At 41.7% G+C, this 17,843-nt stretch overlaps 1 protein-coding gene and 1 pseudogene across 11 annotated transcripts in view; both read left to right on the top strand.

The window, feature by feature from the left end:
• FRYL (FRY like transcription coactivator) overlaps window positions 1–17,843 on the top strand; it is a 272,003-nt gene that overhangs the window by 242,293 nt on the left and 11,867 nt on the right. For 10 of the 11 annotated variants that reach the window (XM_058722642.1, XM_058722640.1, XM_058722639.1 and 7 more), the window contains 6 exons: window positions 237–440; window positions 3,781–3,948; window positions 10,409–10,659; window positions 13,727–13,934; window positions 15,669–15,818; window positions 16,594–16,692. In XM_058722642.1, coding sequence (XP_058578625.1) covers window positions 237–440; window positions 3,781–3,948; window positions 10,409–10,659; window positions 13,727–13,934; window positions 15,669–15,818; window positions 16,594–16,692 — 1,080 coding nt within the window. Of the gene's footprint in view, window positions 1–236; window positions 441–3,780; window positions 3,949–10,408; window positions 10,660–13,726; window positions 13,935–15,088; window positions 15,203–15,668; window positions 15,819–16,593; window positions 16,693–17,843 lie in introns of those variants that run through there. The other variant, XM_058722649.1, reaches the window with a different exon arrangement.
• LOC131508230 (U6 spliceosomal RNA) lies at window positions 17,310–17,424 on the top strand (annotated as a pseudogene).

A 17,843-nucleotide genomic window follows, 5' to 3' on the forward strand; every position in this document is an offset into this window, starting at 1 on the left:
GGAAGTCAAGAAAATTATTTAGTTAAAACAGGCTCAACCAAATATTGTGATCTCTTTAAATATGAATATTTAACGATGTTTTAAAAGTTTCGAGAAATTGAAGGGCTGATTGAAACTCTGCTTATGATGATGCATTGAGTATTTTTCATCTCAGTACATGTTTTCCTGGTGTGTTGTGTTTACTGTATTTATACACATGTATCTGAGGCCTTAGAGATCATGTCTTTCTTTTGCAGGGTGAAAGTATGGACAATTTCAACTGGGGAGTCCGCAGGCGCTCACTGGACAGTATTGACAAAGGGGACACTCCCTCCCTCCAAGAGTACCAGTGCTCCAGCAGCACCCCCAGCCTGAACCTGACCAACCAGGAAGACACGGACGAGTCCTCGGAAGAGGAAGCAGCTCTCACAGCAAGCCAGATACTGTCCCGCACGCAGATGGTACACACTTACCTTCTCATACAGCGACAGTTGGTCTCACTCTCCTCTTAACTTCCACCTTAGTAATTACTGCCTCTGGATTTTCCGATTTTCATTTCACTTTGGGTAAAACGCACACACGGAAATGAAAATACAGAGTTGCATTGCTAATGGAGCGTGCTGTTCATGACATGACTCAACATTTACGTTTATGCCGCACCCCCTTTAGCAGCTGAGACAGTGTTACCTTCTCTCCTAGTGATGGCGAGTCGCTCTGGACACTTCTAGAAGTCCTCATCTTGAGTGACGCGTAGTTTTGGTATCCGTGTGGACACCAACATTGCTTTATCCGCCACCCACTTTTCCTTGCTAGTTGGCGTGAAAAGATCGAGCACAGCTTTGTGCCTTTCGAGATCAGGTCAGTTATATGTGGGGGTTCCGACTTGTGGCCCAGAGGCTACATGGCAGAGATTAAAGAGTGAGTGAAACATGAGAAAAGGAAGCCCGCAAGACTAGTCTGCCTGCTCAGAAATGTGGGAGCGAAAGGGGTGGCAGGAGGAAAGGAGGTGTGGAAGGGCCCCCGCGGGGCACATAGTTAGGAATCAGTGGTGCCAGCAGGCTGCACTGACCTAGCTCTCAAGGGACACCCTTTTCACACTGAGCCCAGCCATGCCCTCTCTTTTGCCCCTGTTTGCTCCACGTTCAGTCCGGCTGGTGGAGCGCTGGCCGCAGTGTTGAGTGGCAGGGGCTGCTCTGGCTGTAAACAAAATGGGAAGTTGCCAGTTTGCACGTGGCTTCTGGTCACCTCTCCAATTTGGGCATCTCATTGTTGTCCCACGATGTCTTTCAGTCAACCCTCATTTAAGTGTTAAATGATGAACAGCAACTGATGATAATAACAGCAACTGTTACCACTCACTGGATGTTTGTCATACCCCAGCCTCTGTGAAGGGTGTTTGGCATCTATTAGTCTGCAGAACGCCCCGCCCCCCAACCACATGAAGTAAGTACGGTTATCGCAATTCTGCAGGACGAGCGACTTGTCCCAGGACACATAGCTACTAGTTAAGTAGGCTGGAACCAAGCTGTCTGCCTCCAAATCCATGCCACCTAACGCTTCGTGCTCCTTGGGACTATTTTCATTTAATCGAGTTACTGGCAACAGTGACTGAAGGAGGCACCAGCCCTCCGTGGAGCCAGACCGTGGCATTGTGCCACCAACCTTCTGTGTAACTATGGTCAACCTACCTAACTTCCCCTTTAAAACCGGACTCTGGATAGTGTCTGTCTCATGGGAATTTTAGGAGGAGGAAGGCCACCCAGCCTACATTAAATGCTTAACAGAGGTTTGCTCCCATGAGAGCTATGGGATAGAACTGCCTGTCTCCTCAAAATCCTAGAGGAGAACACAGGCACCAACCCGTCCGAACTCGGCCGGAACGACTTCTTACTCAGCACGTCTCCAGAGCAAGGGAGACAAAAGCAAAACTGGACTACTGGGACCTCATCAAAATAAAAAGCTTCTTTACAGTGAAGGCAACAGTCAACAAAACTAAAAGGCAACCGACAGAATGGGAGAAGATACTTGTAAATATCTGATAAGGGATTAGTATCCAAAATCTATAAAGAACTTACCAAACTCAACACCCAAAAAATAAATAATTCACTTAAGAAATGGGAGAAGACATGAATAGACATTTTTCCAAAGAAGACATCCAGATGGCTAACAGACACATGAAAAGATGCTCAACATCACTCATCACCAGGGAAATACAAATCGAAACCACAATGAGATAGCCCCTCACACCTGTCAGAATGGCTAAAATTAACAACACAGTAAACCACAGATGTTGGTGAGGATGCAGAGAAAGGGGAAAACCCTCTTAACACCGTTGGTGGGAATGCAAACTGGTGCAGCCGCTCTGGAGAACAGTATGGAGGCTCCTCAAAAAGTTAAAAATAGAACCACCCTATGACCCAGCAACTGCAGTACTAGGTATTTACCCACAGGATACAAAAAGACAGATTCGAAGGGGCACATGCACCCCAATGTTTATAGCAGCACTATCAACAACAGCCAAACTATGGAGAGAGACCAAACATCCATTGACTGATGAATGGATAAAGAAGATGTGGTATATATATACAATGAAATATTACTCAGCCACCAAAAAGAATGAAATCTTGCCATTTATATAGTTTATTAATGCTAAGTGAAATAAGTCAGAGAAAGACAGATACCATATGATTTCCCTAATGTGTAAAATTTAAGAAATAAAACAGATGAACAGAGGGGAAGGGAAAAGAGAGAAGAGAGGGAAACAAATCACAAGAGACTCTTAAGGACAGAAAACAAACTGAAGGTTGCTGGAGGGGAGGTGGTAGACGGATTGGGGCTAGATAGGTGATGGGCATTAAGGAGGACACTTGTTGGGATGAGCACTGGATATTGTATGGAAGTGATGAATCACTAGATTCTGCTCCTGAAACCAATATGGCACTACATATTAACTACGTAGAATTTAAATAAAAATGAAAACTAAAAAAAAAAAAAAAGAAGAAGAAGAAGAGAGAGAGAAAAAAAAGAACTATCTCCTTATAAGGCCAACCCTAGTCCTAGTGGTAACAAAATAAAAAAACAAATTCAAAGTTGCTTCCTCTTCACAGGGGACATAAGGGTTTTTGCCTTTACCTACTCTGAATCAGAAACTTGATATTTATGTTACTGACGGTGAAGAATTTATAACCCTGCTTAGAAAAGGAAAAACTCTAGTATTCCCTTCTTTTCTGATTCTTTTCCAAGAATATAAACCCACTAATGACAGACTGCCATTACAACAACTTTATTGTCCTAATTCTTCTTGGCTGACTGAAGTTTTGTCATATTTTGGCTTAGAGAAGTGAACAGCCTGTTCAGACTTACGTGCCTCCCCCCCCCCCCCGTTAATGCTGCTTCTTGCGAAAGCACTGCCTGCTGGGCCCTGGAGCCACAGGGAGGGAGAGAGCCCCCGTCCTCACAATTGCTCACATCAGCTGAAAACACAACATATTACCATAAAAAGTGAATTTGGGTTCACGATGAACGTAGTTATGCGGAGGTCTTTCACTTTGGTAGTTTTTGTTTAGCGAAGCTTAACCTGCATGGATGGATGCAGCTCATGCTGCTGGCTTAGCTGCTCGTGTTAGCAGCATCGATTCTGTCACAGAGTAACAGAGTGGGGGGGGGGGGGGGGGGAAGGTAATTTTAGGAAGTCAGGCTCTTTCTAACTAAGCCCCCAAAATATGATACAGAGGCGGTGTGGCTTTTGTGACCATCACTGGCTCACGGATGACTTCCTTATTTTCCTGTTTCTCCTTGCAGTTAAACAGTGATTCTGCTGCAGACGAAACACTGCCAGACCATCCCGATCTACTTGTTCAGTCTCAAGATTCCACTGGCAGCGTCTCAACAGAAGAAGTGCTTCAAATCAGAGATGAGACCCCAAGTTTGGAGGCTTCTCTAGATAATGCTAACAGCCAGCTGCCTGAGGTGGGGAGAAATGGGGGCTGGTGCCTGGCCAATCTGGGCTCCTTTTAGCACTCTGTTACATCCCTTGCTTTTCTTCCAAAAGAGTTTTCATCTGATACACTAATTTATTTGATTTGTTTCCAGTATTTCTAACCTGTTGGGTTGTTTTAAATGAAATAGTCAAATCTGATGATTAAAAAAAAAAAAAAAAGAAAAAAAGTTGGCCGATTAAGGAAATGACCCACAGGTTATAAATAATCTTGAGTGTTTTTAATGAGCATTTTGTGCTGCAGAGTGTGATTGAGGTCAATGTCAATGGACAGATGCTTCTCTGGGGTGGCGAGCATCTTCTTTGGTGCTGTATCTTCTTGGAAGGACGGCTTTTTTTTTCTTCTCTTTTTGCTTTGTGTTTGGGTTTATGTGATTGGTGCTATGATTGGGATTCAAACCTCAGGCCAGCTGTGTTAGCAGTTGGTTAAAGGAAACCTTTTTAAAAAAGACGTTGGAACTACTAGTATTACGATTTTTGGAAAGGCCTGTGAGAAGTAAGCCAGATCCCAAGATAATGACTGACCAAAAATAAGTAAGTATTTGTCTTCTTAGTGGTGTTTTTCCCTTAAGATTATTATACTCTTTTTTCTTTTTCTTTTCTTTTCTTTTTTTTTTTTTAACTATAACTGCTATAGTTCTGTCATATGTGCTTTTATGCTTCGGTAAGTATTAGGGAAATACTACATTTTTCTCAGTATTAACCAAATTAATGTAATTACTAGATCTCATTATTTTAGTTAGTTGAAATCTCATGTTTTTATTAAGCTTATAGTGTATTTTATGTTTTTAACAGTAAGCATAGTTTGAAATGAAGGTATTTTGGCATTTAAAATATTTTTTTTTAATGTTTGTGTATTTTTGAGAGAGAGAGAGAAAGGGAGAGACAGAGTGTGAGCAGGGGAGGGGCAGAGAGAGAGGGAGACACAGAATCCAAAGCAGGCTCCAGGCTCTGAGCAGTCAGCACCGAGCTGGATGTGGGCCTTGAACCCACGAACCATGAGATCACGACCTGAGCTGAAGTCGGATGCTTAACCAACTGAGCCACCCAGGCGCCTCTTTTTGGCATTTTAAGTGTATGCCTAGTATGGCTTAAGTTTAGATAATTCAACAAATATTGAGATTCTCTTAGATGCCACGCATTGAATTAGATGCCAGAAAGATTAATAAGGCATGGTGACCCTCACTCTCAGAGAGGGAATTGTCAATTGAGAGAGATAGAGAAGGTGTAAAAAAGAAAAAAAAAAAGCATTCCATTCCAGTACAAGAAACTTAATAACAGCATGTTCGGGGCTTTGTGAAAACTCAGGAGAGACTGATCATCTGTACACCGGGGAGATGGTGGTAAAGGGCAGTCCCAGCAATGGGGACATTGCAGGCAGAGGGACACCATGTGGAAGGACAGGGCAGCGTGAAATAATATGGCATGTTCAGGTAACCGCAGGACATTGAGAGTACTTCTGGAGAATAAAATGGGAGGAGGAGAAGAGATGGGTAGGGTCTAAGACGAGAAGGGTCCTACATGCCATATTGAAGACTTTATCTCAAAATGATCACGAGTCATGAATTGTCATTGAAGAGATACCTGTTACATGGCAAGCACTGTACCAGATGCCTAAATGAGAATACAGGTCATGCAAGCATTTGGTGATTTCACCGATACACATGGAGCCCCTACTGCATGCTGGTCACTATTCTAGGCCCTGGGCATGTGGTGCCATGTGGCAAAGCCTCCTGGTTTTATGGAGCTTACTTGTAGTAAAAGATATGATAAGCAGGTAAGACAGAATAAATACATCAGAAACTCATCACCCTCTTAGCCGTACTAAGAAAATCTAACAGAAATGTGGAATCGGTGAGGGAGAAAAGGCAGCACTTGAAGTGAAGCCTCAGTGACAAGGAGATGTGGAGGGAGGAAGTCCCAGGCTGAGGGAGCAGCAGTTAAAAAGGCCACGGTGTGTGTGAAGAGCAAGCTGGCCTGTGGGCCGGATCGCAGGGAACAGGAGAGACAGAGTGTGAGGGCAGGGGAGGACGTCCGGGAGGACGGACGAGGAGAGGGGTGGGCAGATCCTGCAGCCACAGAAGAGGTAGCCGTCGGAGCATTTGAGCAGAAGAGGGACATGATCTGATTGAGTCTGCGTTTTAAAATCTCTTCTTTGGTGTGGAATACGGAAAGTAGATTCTGGTACCTGCCACATGAAGCTTGCAGTCTAGGCACCTGTCATCAGGAGAAGGTCCAGTCTGGTTTGTGTTCTAGTGAGGTCTCTGTGAGAAGTGTGGAGGGTGGGTGGGAGGAGGCCGAGAGGAGATAAACCAGAAGAACCTTAGATAAGATAAGGGGGACCTGAAAGAGTGCATGAAACTTACAAATGTTTCCAGGAGAGACTGGACCGATTTAGAGATGCACCTTAAGTAGCCTGTATTCCTTTTCGGTTGCTGGGAGGCTTGTTAAGTGAGCCTTAATTCCTTGTTAATAACCTATCGACTGTGTCTGGTTTGGATCATAGCATGTGAAAAGGTCTCATTAGAAACCATGGAAAACAGCCCAGTACTAGAAATACCTTCCTAACAAAAGCAGTGAGGTTAAGGGTTGTGTGTCGTAATTCTGTTTACTTGACAAATGGGAAGTCTTTTATTTTTGGTTATTAAAATAGCTATAATCATAGTAAACTACTGATAGAAGTTCATATCATATTTATATTTATTGGAGATAAACTGAAAATTCACATGTATTTCCATATATACTGGAAACTGTTATTTCAGGTGGGACAGTCACTCATCAAACAGGACTACATTTGATGGCTTGTTTCCAAGACACTGTAAAGTTCCTGATGATACTTTTTTTTTTTTTTCCTAAAGGAAAAACACTTCACTGTACTAGGTTTATTTCCTTTTCCAGTCGTGGGTTTCATTTTCACTGTAAGCTTTGACACAAGTGAATAAGGATGAAGTAGATATTCATAAGCCATAGGATTTCATTTGGAAACAGCTCTGTTAACTTTACAATTATCACCAAAGAATGGCTGTCCGAGGAGAATAGTACGAGTTTGTTTCTGTTAGGTATGCTAGCCTAGTCTGTTTTTCCCTCGTATGCCAGGGAGTATCAAATGACCTCAAATTGCCCTTTTTAAAAAGGCATGAAAACACCAAGATAATGAAGTAAAACCATAATTCTGTTAACTTCTCCAGATGAGGAGTTAATTTGAATAGGTGAAATACTTTCTGAATTAAAGGGAGAATCCAATCCTAGAGTTGTTTGAGGGTTTTTTCCCCTTCAATGGTGTTAATATCAGGAAGATAAAACAGAACAGGCTGATGTGTTTCATGTCATGACAAACTTTCAGAGCTCAGTTTGCTCCTTTCTTCTCTGGAATGTATACAAATTACACTCTGAGCTGTTAAGGGATTACTTTCTTCACTTGTATTTATCAGAGAAACCTTCACAGAGGAATTTCTTCTAGTATTTGTAATAGTTTACATACCAGTTCATGGATGACAGAGATTATGGCTTACAGGAAATGAATCTTTGATTTTTTTTATTTTAATGTTTTATTTTTTTTTGAGACAGAGAGAGACAGAGCATGAACGGGGGGAGGGTCAGAGAGAGGGAGACACAGAATCTGAAACAGGCTCCAGGCTCCGAGCTGTCAGCACAGAGCCCGACGCGGGGCTCAAACTCACAGACCGCCAGACCGTGATCTGAGCCGAAGTCGGACGCTTGACCGACTGAGCCACCCAGGCGCCCCAGGAAATGAATCTTTGAATGTAATTGTGTGTGTGGTGTGTGTACACACACACATCATTGTGTAATAAGATAAAGCTCAAGAAAATTTGAGTCTCATAATGTACATATAACAGTGGAATCCATTCCATTAGCCCAAAAGCACTCTCTTCATGAAATCTAAGTGCTGTTAGAAAATTTCAGCATGTAGTATATGTTAATAATTACAGGTAAAACGTCTATTTTGTAATTGTTATTCAATAACAAATGACAACCAAATATAGGTATAAAGTAATGAAAAGTGAGGGCATTAAACTAAGAAGTGTGGTGGGTTATCTCAACATGGTATATTCCAGTTGATGTAGAAGGAAAAGTAAATACTAATAAAATTCTAGGTATAGAAATGCCTCTAACACTGTCACATAAATTATCTTTCCAAATAACTAATGCTTGCCACTTGAATGGCCAATTTGTTTTGTCTTTTATTATTATTTTTTAATGTTTATTTATTTTTGAGAGAGAGAGAGACTGAGCACGTGTGGGGGAAGAGCAGAGAGAAAGGGAGACACAGAAGCTGAAGCAGGTTCCAGACTCTGAGCTCTCAGCACAGAGCCCGCCGCAGGGCTCGAACTCAGAAACTGTGAAATGATGACCTGAGCCGAAGTCGGAGGCTTAACTGACTGAGCCACCCAGGCCAAATCTTTTTTAAGAACTTCAGATGCAGACAGAGTGTATTGAATATAAGCTTTTGGAATGATTAAGGAATGATTGTACTGTATTATTTAAAAAGTGCTATTCTGTGCAGACTCAGAGTTTGCTGCCTTCTCTGCTTAATAACTCCAGGCCAATTTTCCCTTTAATACGTTTTGTGTTTTCCTGCCGCATTTCTGTGCCACATTTCTTTCCTATCTTCTGTGTCCTTTTCCCTGAAATGCTGTGTTGGTCAGCTTGGGCTCCTATAACAAAATGTCAGAAGCTGGGCGGCTTCTCAACAATAGAACTCTGCTTCTCACTTCCAGAGGCCGGGGAGTCCAAGATCAAGGTGCCAGCTGGTTCATTGTGTGGTGAGGCCTCTCTTCCTGGTAGCTCTTCCTGCTGTGTCCTCACATGGTTAAAAAATAGAACTAGCTAGATCCCTGGCCTCTTCTTGTAAAGGCACTCATCCCATTCATGAGGCCCCTCCACTACCCAAAGGCCTCATCTCCTAATACCATCACATTGGGGGTTGGTGTTTCAACATATGAATTTTGAGGGGATAAAAACATTCAGTCCATGACACTATTGCTAACCCATCTTTGTCAAAGCCCATCATATGTTGTTTTCTCCAAAGAGACTAGTCTCCATTACCTCAAGCAGATGTGACCTTTCCCTTCTTTGAGTAACAGCAATCCTTTGTATAGTGCACATAATATTTACCTTACACTTAATATACGCTATATTACCGTTATTCGCATATTAGCCTAACCCCGTTAGATTGTAAATTAATTGTAGATAGCTATTAATTTATCCCAGGGCACCCAGCCCAGAATCTGGTCAAAATCCTTCATTTGTTTTATGTTACAGATGAATTTTACAGATGTATAGACTGAGGCCCATACTAGCCTAAGGTCAGGGGCTCTTTCACTTGCTTTTCATATTTTGGAGGAAAAATTCTACTCTGACCCATGAAGAAGAGTGACTCTGCTGCACAACTAAGTAGTAACTTAGGACCAAGCACGGCAAGGAACTGATCTTTATTCCTACGATGGAGACCATCAGTGCTTATTTTCGCACAGATTAAACTAACATCCGTGCACCTTAAAATTTATGTCGATACACCATCATGGTATACATACGCTTTGGAAGTATCTTTCTTTTTCAGGAGTGGTGGTTCATTTATTTAGCCAGTGTGTGTTGGGCTTCCAGTGGGTGCAGGGCATGTGGCAACATTGTTTCAGTCATGTTGCAGCGAGTAGGAAGGGAAAACCACTGGTGCCTAACATAGGAGTGTATCATCATTTGCCTAGAGTTAGGCGAGTGTAGGCATTCTTTTTGGTGAATGAGCTTGTAATTCATTCAGCTTGCAAAGTACGGCAGTCTAAAATTTCCCAGGGTTTGCTGAAATCTAACTCTATGATGAAGTGTCGTCCTACTACCTGAAAGTAACTCTTCCATCACAAATACTCAGCTCGTTTAGAAACCAGTAAGGATGCATTTGTTTCAGTTCAGCATCCTCCTGACTGATCAGTACCTGTTCCTGCTTCATGGACAGCCCCACGGGACCAGTGGGTAAACCATTCTGAATTATCTCCCTGCTCCCCCCACCTTCTGTCCAGAATTCACTGGGTGAAAGAAATTACATTTCAAATAAGTGAGAATGTATAGTAACCATATGTAGAATGAGAATCTGTATGAGAAGTTATTTTACCAAAGAATATATTTCTAAGTAAACACCTAAATCCTATTATGAGAAAAGTGATCTCCTTGATGTTTCTATGTGCCAATAGGTGATACTTAATTTCAACATTTTTTTAAGCCTGGGACTATTTTTTTTTAAACTGTTTTATGTAATCTGAGCCCAGAAACTCCAAAAATTAACCTGTGCAAACAGAATACTACTTCATAAAAAAAAAAAAAAATGTATATTGATGGAAATAGTCATTTATTCTGTGTTGATAAAAACTTTTTTAAAATGTTTTTAAACTTGATTAAAAAATGTGATTGTTTTTACAGGATACAGGTTCAGTGTTAAAGGAGGAACAAGTTCTGACAAGCTTTGAGGATGAAGGGTCATATATAATTCAAGAACAGCAGGATTCTCTCGTGTGTCGAGGGATTCTCAACTTGGAAGACACAGACATGCCAGAGCCCCTGGCTCCTGAGAGCTACCCTGAGTCCATCTGTGAAGAAGATGTCACCTTGGCTTTGAAAGAACTAGACGAAAGATGTGAAGAAGAAGAAGCAGATTTCTCTGGACTGTCTAGGTGAGAATATGGTAACTCAATCACTAAAATGAGGCGGTATTTCCTCTCTCAGCCCCTCCCTAACAGGACCCTCTACTCCAGCTTACATACCTTCATTTCTGTGGTTAGCCTATAATGCTGCTGCCTTCCTTTTAAAAGCTAAAATGACTGTGATGGGTTTATTTTTTTGTTATTTACCTTCAGTTCACTGAAAGAAAAACAAGTAGGTAATTCTTAAAGCACAGAGAGCAACACTGTGCATTTAGAAGCGTACCCAACACCTATTTTGGCAAAATGGCTAATGGTCGGTTGTTAAGTTAATATTGGGCCCTGGCCAGAGCCAAGTATCAATATCATAGGATGAACTTCTGTAACGCTATACAAAATCTGAAGTATATGCAAAATATTGTTTTACATTTTCCTTATCAGCGGTCAGAGTTGTAAAGTCGGATTTACATAATGAGCAGAAGTGACAACTTCTTACTACCATCAGATGTTAGATTATTCCTTTTACATGTTCATGTTCCGTGTATTCAAAATACATTATCACAAAGTCTCAAGATTCCCAAAGGGCATTTTCTTCACTCATGGGCTCACAAAATGGAATAATCAATTATTACATATAGTTCTTAAAAGAAATCTTGGTGGCTGTTATGAAACCTGTAAACCAAATAGTTCTATAATGATTAGAATTATGATATAATCTGTTTTTTTATTTTTTTATTTTTTATTTTTTTTAATATGAAATTTATTGTCAAATTGGTTTCCATGCAACACCCAGTGCTCATCCCAACAGGTGCCTTCCTCAATACCCATCACCCACCCTTCCCTCCCTCCCACCCTCCATCAACCCTCAGTTTGTTCTCAGTTTTTAAGAGTCTCTTATGTTTTGGCTCCTCCCCCCCCCCAACCTTTTTTTTCTTTTCCCTTTCCCTCCCCCATGGTCTTCTGTTAAGTTTCTCAGGATCCACGTAAGAGTGAAAACATATGGTATCTGTCTTTCTCTGTATGGCTTATTTCACTTAGCATCACACTCCCCAGTTCCATCCACGTTGCTACAAGAGCCATATTTCATTCTTTCTCATTGCCAAGTAGTATTCCATTGTGTATATAAGCCACATCTTCTTTATCCATTCATCAGTTGATGGGCATTTAGGCTCTTTCCATAATTTGGCTATTGTTGAAAGTGCTGCTACAAACATTGGGGTACAAGTGCCCCTATGCATCAGCACTCCTGTATCCCTTGGGTAAATTCCTAGCAGTGCTATTGCTGGGTCATAGGGTAATCTATGTTTAATTTTTATTATTTAAATTTTATAAATATTTGTTGCGTAAAATATTGTTCTTTATAAAGGTATCTAGTTTAATACCCTATCAGTGCATCTATTTCCCCATTCAATTATTTCAAGCTCCTTGATAATTATTTTTATACAAAAATTAATATTTAGTAATCACCAGATATTTCAGAGTTTCACTCTTACAATAAAAAGCATTCATTTGTATTTCAAGTGATAATAGAGGTTTTGTTTTTTTCTTAAGTAAGGCTCCACGCCCCATGTGGGGCTTGAACTCCTCACCCCAGCATCAAGAGTTGTATGCTCCTCTGCCTGAGCCAGTCAGGCGCCCCCTCAAGTGATAATAGAGTTTTAACATCTGCCACACAGAAGGAGACGTTCACTCCCAGTACATCAAGAATGTTTTCCCATATTTGAAAGTGTACATTCGGATATTAACAATGTTGGTGACACGGCTTGTTCGCATTACCGATTTGGATGGCAGTAGCTATGCAGTCACTCGTTCATTCGTCATACACAAGTTCGGCGATGCCAGATACTCAACTATTGGGCTTCCTAAAAGGTTGAAGCCAAAATCATTGGCCTTGGCCCTGTATTGAAGCTGAAACAGAGCAGTGCATCCCTATTGGATATAGAGGGATGATTACCTAAGCTCACGAGACCCATTTTGTTAAAGTCAATCACCACAGCGACCTTGTAAAAATATACTGTTTTGAGGTATAGCTTAAGTTGCCACTTCAAATGCCTGCTTTATTTTGATCTTTGGCCCATCTTTACCCAGATGCCTCTCTTCCACATGAATTGCTCTGCAATTTCTGCAAAGCCTTCAGAGCTCCTTTGCAATGTGAAACATGCAATTCTGAGACCCTGAGTGACACTCTACTGAGTGTCTTGACTCAAATATCTCTTCACAGTCCATATAAAGGACCTAAGCGAGCCTTTGACCAACCAAATAGCCAAAACCCCTTTACATGTTATCGCCATCAGTTTGGACCTGTTCATTCAAAAAGCCTCCAATATTGACCATTTAAAATGAAAGTATTCTGAGGTGCCTGGGTGGCTCAGTTGGTGAAACATCTGGCTTCGGCTCAGGTCATGATGTCATAGTCCATGAGCTCAAGCCCCATGTCGGGTTCCGTGCTGACGGCTCAGAGACTGGAACCGGCTTCAGATTCTCTGTCCCCCCCCTCTCTCTGCCTTTTCCCCACTTGTGCTCTCTCTCTCTCTCTCTCTCAAAAATAAACATTAAAAATAATAAAAATAAAATGAAAGCATTCTTTTTTAAGTTTATTTGTTTGAGAGAGAGAGAGAGAGAAAGAGAGTGCATGTGCATGGGGGAGGGGCGGAGAGGGAGGGAGAGAGAGAGAATCCCAAGCAGGCTCCACACTCACAATGAGTGTGAGCCCCATTGCAGGGCCCAAACCTCCGTGAACCGCGAGATCATGACCTGAGCCACGATCAAGAGTCAGATGCTTAACTGAGCCGCCGAGGTGCCCATAATATGAAAACATTCTCATCTGAATTATTCACAGAAGCTACTGAAATTAATCCATTCCCCTGGCATATTCTAGGATTTGGTTTGCTTTGAGGTGGTTACATGAAATTAAGTTTCTAATTCCAGAGATGCCGCGTAGAAAGAACACAGAGATCTGCTTATTTGGACTCTCTTAGGAAGTTTAGGTGGTTGTACGTTTTCTAAGTCAATGCATGCGTTTGAATACACACGGTCTGTGTTGGATGCCTTCGACTATTTTCAGATGGTGTCGTGATTACTGTGATATTTGTATTAACAGTCAAGATGAAAAAGAGCAAGATGGCTTTCCAGAAGTCCAGACCTCCCCTCTGCCATCACCATTTCTTTCTGCCATAATAGCTGCCTTTCAGCCGGTTGCATATGACGACGACGAAGAAGCCTGGCACCGCCACGTCAGCCAGATGCTGTCCGACACCGACGGGTCCTGTGCAGTGTTTACTTTTCACGTGTTTTCCAGGCTGTTTCAGGTCCGTGAGGCTCACGGTTTTCTGAATTTATATCAACAGTTACTTGATAAGGTTCTGGTGTTTTGATCTAAAGTCTGTATCTCACCTTCTGTTTTCTATTTTTACGTTATTTTATTTGTTTTAGTGTCTCAGGTTTTCATATGCCCACTGATTTTCTTTAAGAAAAAAAAGTTCTCCCCAAAGATGGTGATATTATTTAAATTTATATTGTGACACTGTAGTAACTGCTGGTAATTTATGCAGTGACGAGTACAGATCCCTCCCTTCAGGCAACTAAAGCACAACTTGGAAGCAGCATCTGATAAATTCTCTGCAGTAGGGGAGACGCCAGAAACATAGTCCCTGCCTTCCAAGAGCTTACAGTCAATATCACACAAGTTTATACTTAAATACTAAATTAATTAACAATTTTGTGTCTCGACACACCTTAAAAATTTTAGCTAAGGTTGCTTCCAACTGTGAAAATAATGACATGAGCTAACATTGCAGTGCGTGATAGGCATTGTGCTAGATCCCTTACATCATTTACTTCTTGTAACAGACCTGTGAAATGTACATGTATTTGGAGCATTCTGTAGCTGGGGAAACTAAGGCACCAAGAAATGCCATTTAAGTCCTCATCCGCTGAACTGTGTGTATCGCTCTTCCTCTTGACCTAAGCAAATGCTGCCCATCTGGGAAGACCTAGCTAAGGACGTATTCTCGCTGCAGCTTTCCCACCTATGGCAACCGCCAGCCTCTCCCTCCCGGAAGTTCTTTACGTTCATTAGCTGGAGCATTTGTTTTATTCTGTACTTTTGCCCTGCTCCTTGGTTTCCTATTTAGTAGTTTTTTTCTTTCCAATGATATTGTTTCCTGATGCCTGAGACTATAGCTGATGCTTTTATTGTGATTAAATCATAACGACACCCAACAGTGCAACACATGCCCATGTAGGCACATGTTAACTATTCCTATAACTATGCCATTGACAATATAGTCTCATTCACTGAGTGCTCATTGTGGGTAAGGCACAATTGGATTATTTTATGTTAATGAGTATTCTTGAGTTTTGAGAAGATATTACCCCTAATGCATATGTATGACTTTAATTAAATCCGATGGCAGCTCAGAGCCCAGGACAGTAAACCACATTTACTGAAAGTTTCTTTCAGGTAGAGCATTAGAAGAGCTACTTCTCCAGACATGTAAGGACTTTATTCCCCGTGATGTGCAGCATGTATTCCTTCTGTCTCTCCCAATGAAAGAAATCTCAGGAATGGGGAGATGAATGGCATGTATCATTAGTTTCTTTTTCTAAGTAGTGCTGTTTTGTAAATCTTTGACCATTTTGTGAAATTAACGTTTCCAAAGAAAAGCCTAAAAACACGGATTTACAGACCAGTTATTAGAATGCTGTATATCACTACGACAGTGATTTTATTTATTTAAGTTTATTTATTTTGAGAGAGAGAGAGAGAGAGAGAGAGAGAGAAAGCATGAGCCGAGGAGGGACAGAGAGAGACAGAGAATCCCAAGCAGGCTCCACAATGTCAGCACAGAGCCTGACACAGGGCTCAGACTCCCAAACCGCGAGACCAAGAGGCAGACACTTAACCAACTGAGCCACCCAGGCGCCCCACTACAATAATGATTTTAAAAGAAAAGTTTGCCCTGATTACAAATGATGCTTGTTAAAGATGAAAAGGGCCTTCTTATGAAATACTAAATATTTTTTTACGCTTTTTTCCATAGACAATTCAGAGAAAGTTTGGAGACATAACTAATGAGGCAGTCAGCTTTCTTGGTGAGAGTCTGCAACGCATTGGTACCAAATTTAAAAGTTCACTGGAAGTGATGATGATGTGTTCAGAATGCCCAACAGTCTTTGTGGATGCTGAAACAGTAAGTATTTTTTTAAGTTTGCTTATTTATTTTGAGAGAGAGTGCGCATGTGTGAGCAGGGGGAGGGGCAGAGAGAGAATCTCAAGCAGCCTCCGTGCTGTCAGCACAGAGCCCAATGGAGGGCTTGATCCCACAAACCGTGAGATACCTGAGCCAAAATCAAGAATGAGGTGTACAGGTTTATATTTTCAATTTGACTGTAAATATCCAGCAAAATATAATTCCGGTGTATTACATGCAGTGACTTGTGACTCTGATTCTGACCCCTCCCTCTCATCACTCTTCAGAGTCATAGATGGGAAGCTAGAAACTCATGCTCTAGAGATAGGTACTTTCCCTCTGATTCTTGAATAACCGTGGTAGGAGAGGGCTAGACCTACTCCCATGAAGAAACCAGGGCCCCTCAGTCTTCCCATTTTGTTTTAAAACACACTCAGAGATTATGTATTAAGATATTCAGAGAATTAAGGTTTAACAAGCTTCAAAAGTTTACCTTTAAAGGTATATACCGGTCTGACATGCCATTTCTCACCGAAGGCAGTTTTTGAAAGCATTTGAAGGTATGGTCATCCTTGGTGGCACCCCAGAAATCCCCCTGTATTCCTGCTCTGTTTCAGTGAAAGGTCAGCCCTCGGTATGGGACAGAGTGAAGTAAGGGACATTGGCACGAAGTCGGGCCAAAACCCAGCTATCAGAAATTCCATGATCCAAAAGTTGTCGGTCTCATGACTGTGATCAGAAATGATAACCTGGACCAATGTTTCTGATTTGACAGCTGACGTCATGCGGTTTGCTGCAAACACTCAAGTTCAGTGTTTTGGAGTTGCAAGAGCATCTGGATACCTACAATGCCAAAAGAGAAGCAGCTGAGCAGGTCAGTCTCTTCACCACGTGAAAACGAGTTTGCTTTTGACACCGGAAACGTGCACTTGGCAGCTGAGTAGCCAAGATAGAAGAGGTCCTCTCGGCACTTGCCTCAGGGTTCTACTGAGAATTATGGGGCCTCTGGAACTCTCTGTTCAGTGGGTTCCTACCTGTAGCTTTTAGAAACCAGCCCTCTAAGAACCTGAGAACATGGTGGAAAACTGCAGCGTTTTAAAAAGCTCAATGCGGAGATCGCATAGCTGCTGTCAACGTTGCAAGTGGGGAAAGAAAAGCTGTACTTCTCGGAGAATGCATCATGGTACCATGATGTAAGAAATCTGTAACCAGTGATAAAGCTGGGACCTTTTTCCCAGCGCTGTGGACGTGGGCAGGCAAAGGGAAGAATAAGCATGTAGTCAATTCTAGATACTACTTGCAGGGAAGTGTTTCTTCAGCTCCAATCTGGCCCTGCAGAATGGCAGTAGTTCTGTTCCCTCAGAGTAAATGTTTTCAATTAGCAGGGGCAGAAAAACTTGAAAAGTTTTTTTCACATAAACGGCATACAGTAGGCATTTTTTTCCTAGAATAGATGGATCTTCCATGAATTAGTATTAAACATTACATGTAGCACTCGCTTCAGCAGCTCGTATACTGAATTGGAACCATCCCGAGAAGATTCGCAGGATTAGCGTGGCCCCTGTGCCAGGAGGACATGCAAATTCATGAAGCGTTCCATCGTTTTTGGAATATTATTCAGTCATAAAAACAGGATGAAATCTTGCCACCTGCAGTGACGTGAGCTAGAGAGTATTATGCTAAGTGAAATAAGTCAGTCAGAGAAAGACAAGTACTGTATGATTTCATTCGTCTGTGGAATTTAAGAAACCAAAGAAATGAACAGGGGGTCAAAACAGGCAAACCAACAAAAGATTCTAATGGCAGAGAACACGCTGATGGTTGCTGGAAGGGAGGTGGGTGGGGGATGGGCTAAATGGGTGATGGTATTGAGAGCCCTTCCTGTGATGAGCACCAGTTGCTGTATGTAAGTGATGAATCACCAAATTCTAGGTCTGAAACTAATTTTAAAAAAGTTTTTGATTAAAAAAAATATCCCACGTAAAGGCCTAGGAAAAGTATAAAACCTGTCTCTTATTCCCTTAG

Source organism: Neofelis nebulosa, chromosome 3 (genome assembly GCF_028018385.1).
Source record: "Neofelis nebulosa isolate mNeoNeb1 chromosome 3, mNeoNeb1.pri, whole genome shotgun sequence".
In the NCBI taxonomy this organism is placed as follows: Eukaryota; Metazoa; Chordata; class Mammalia; order Carnivora; family Felidae; genus Neofelis; species Neofelis nebulosa.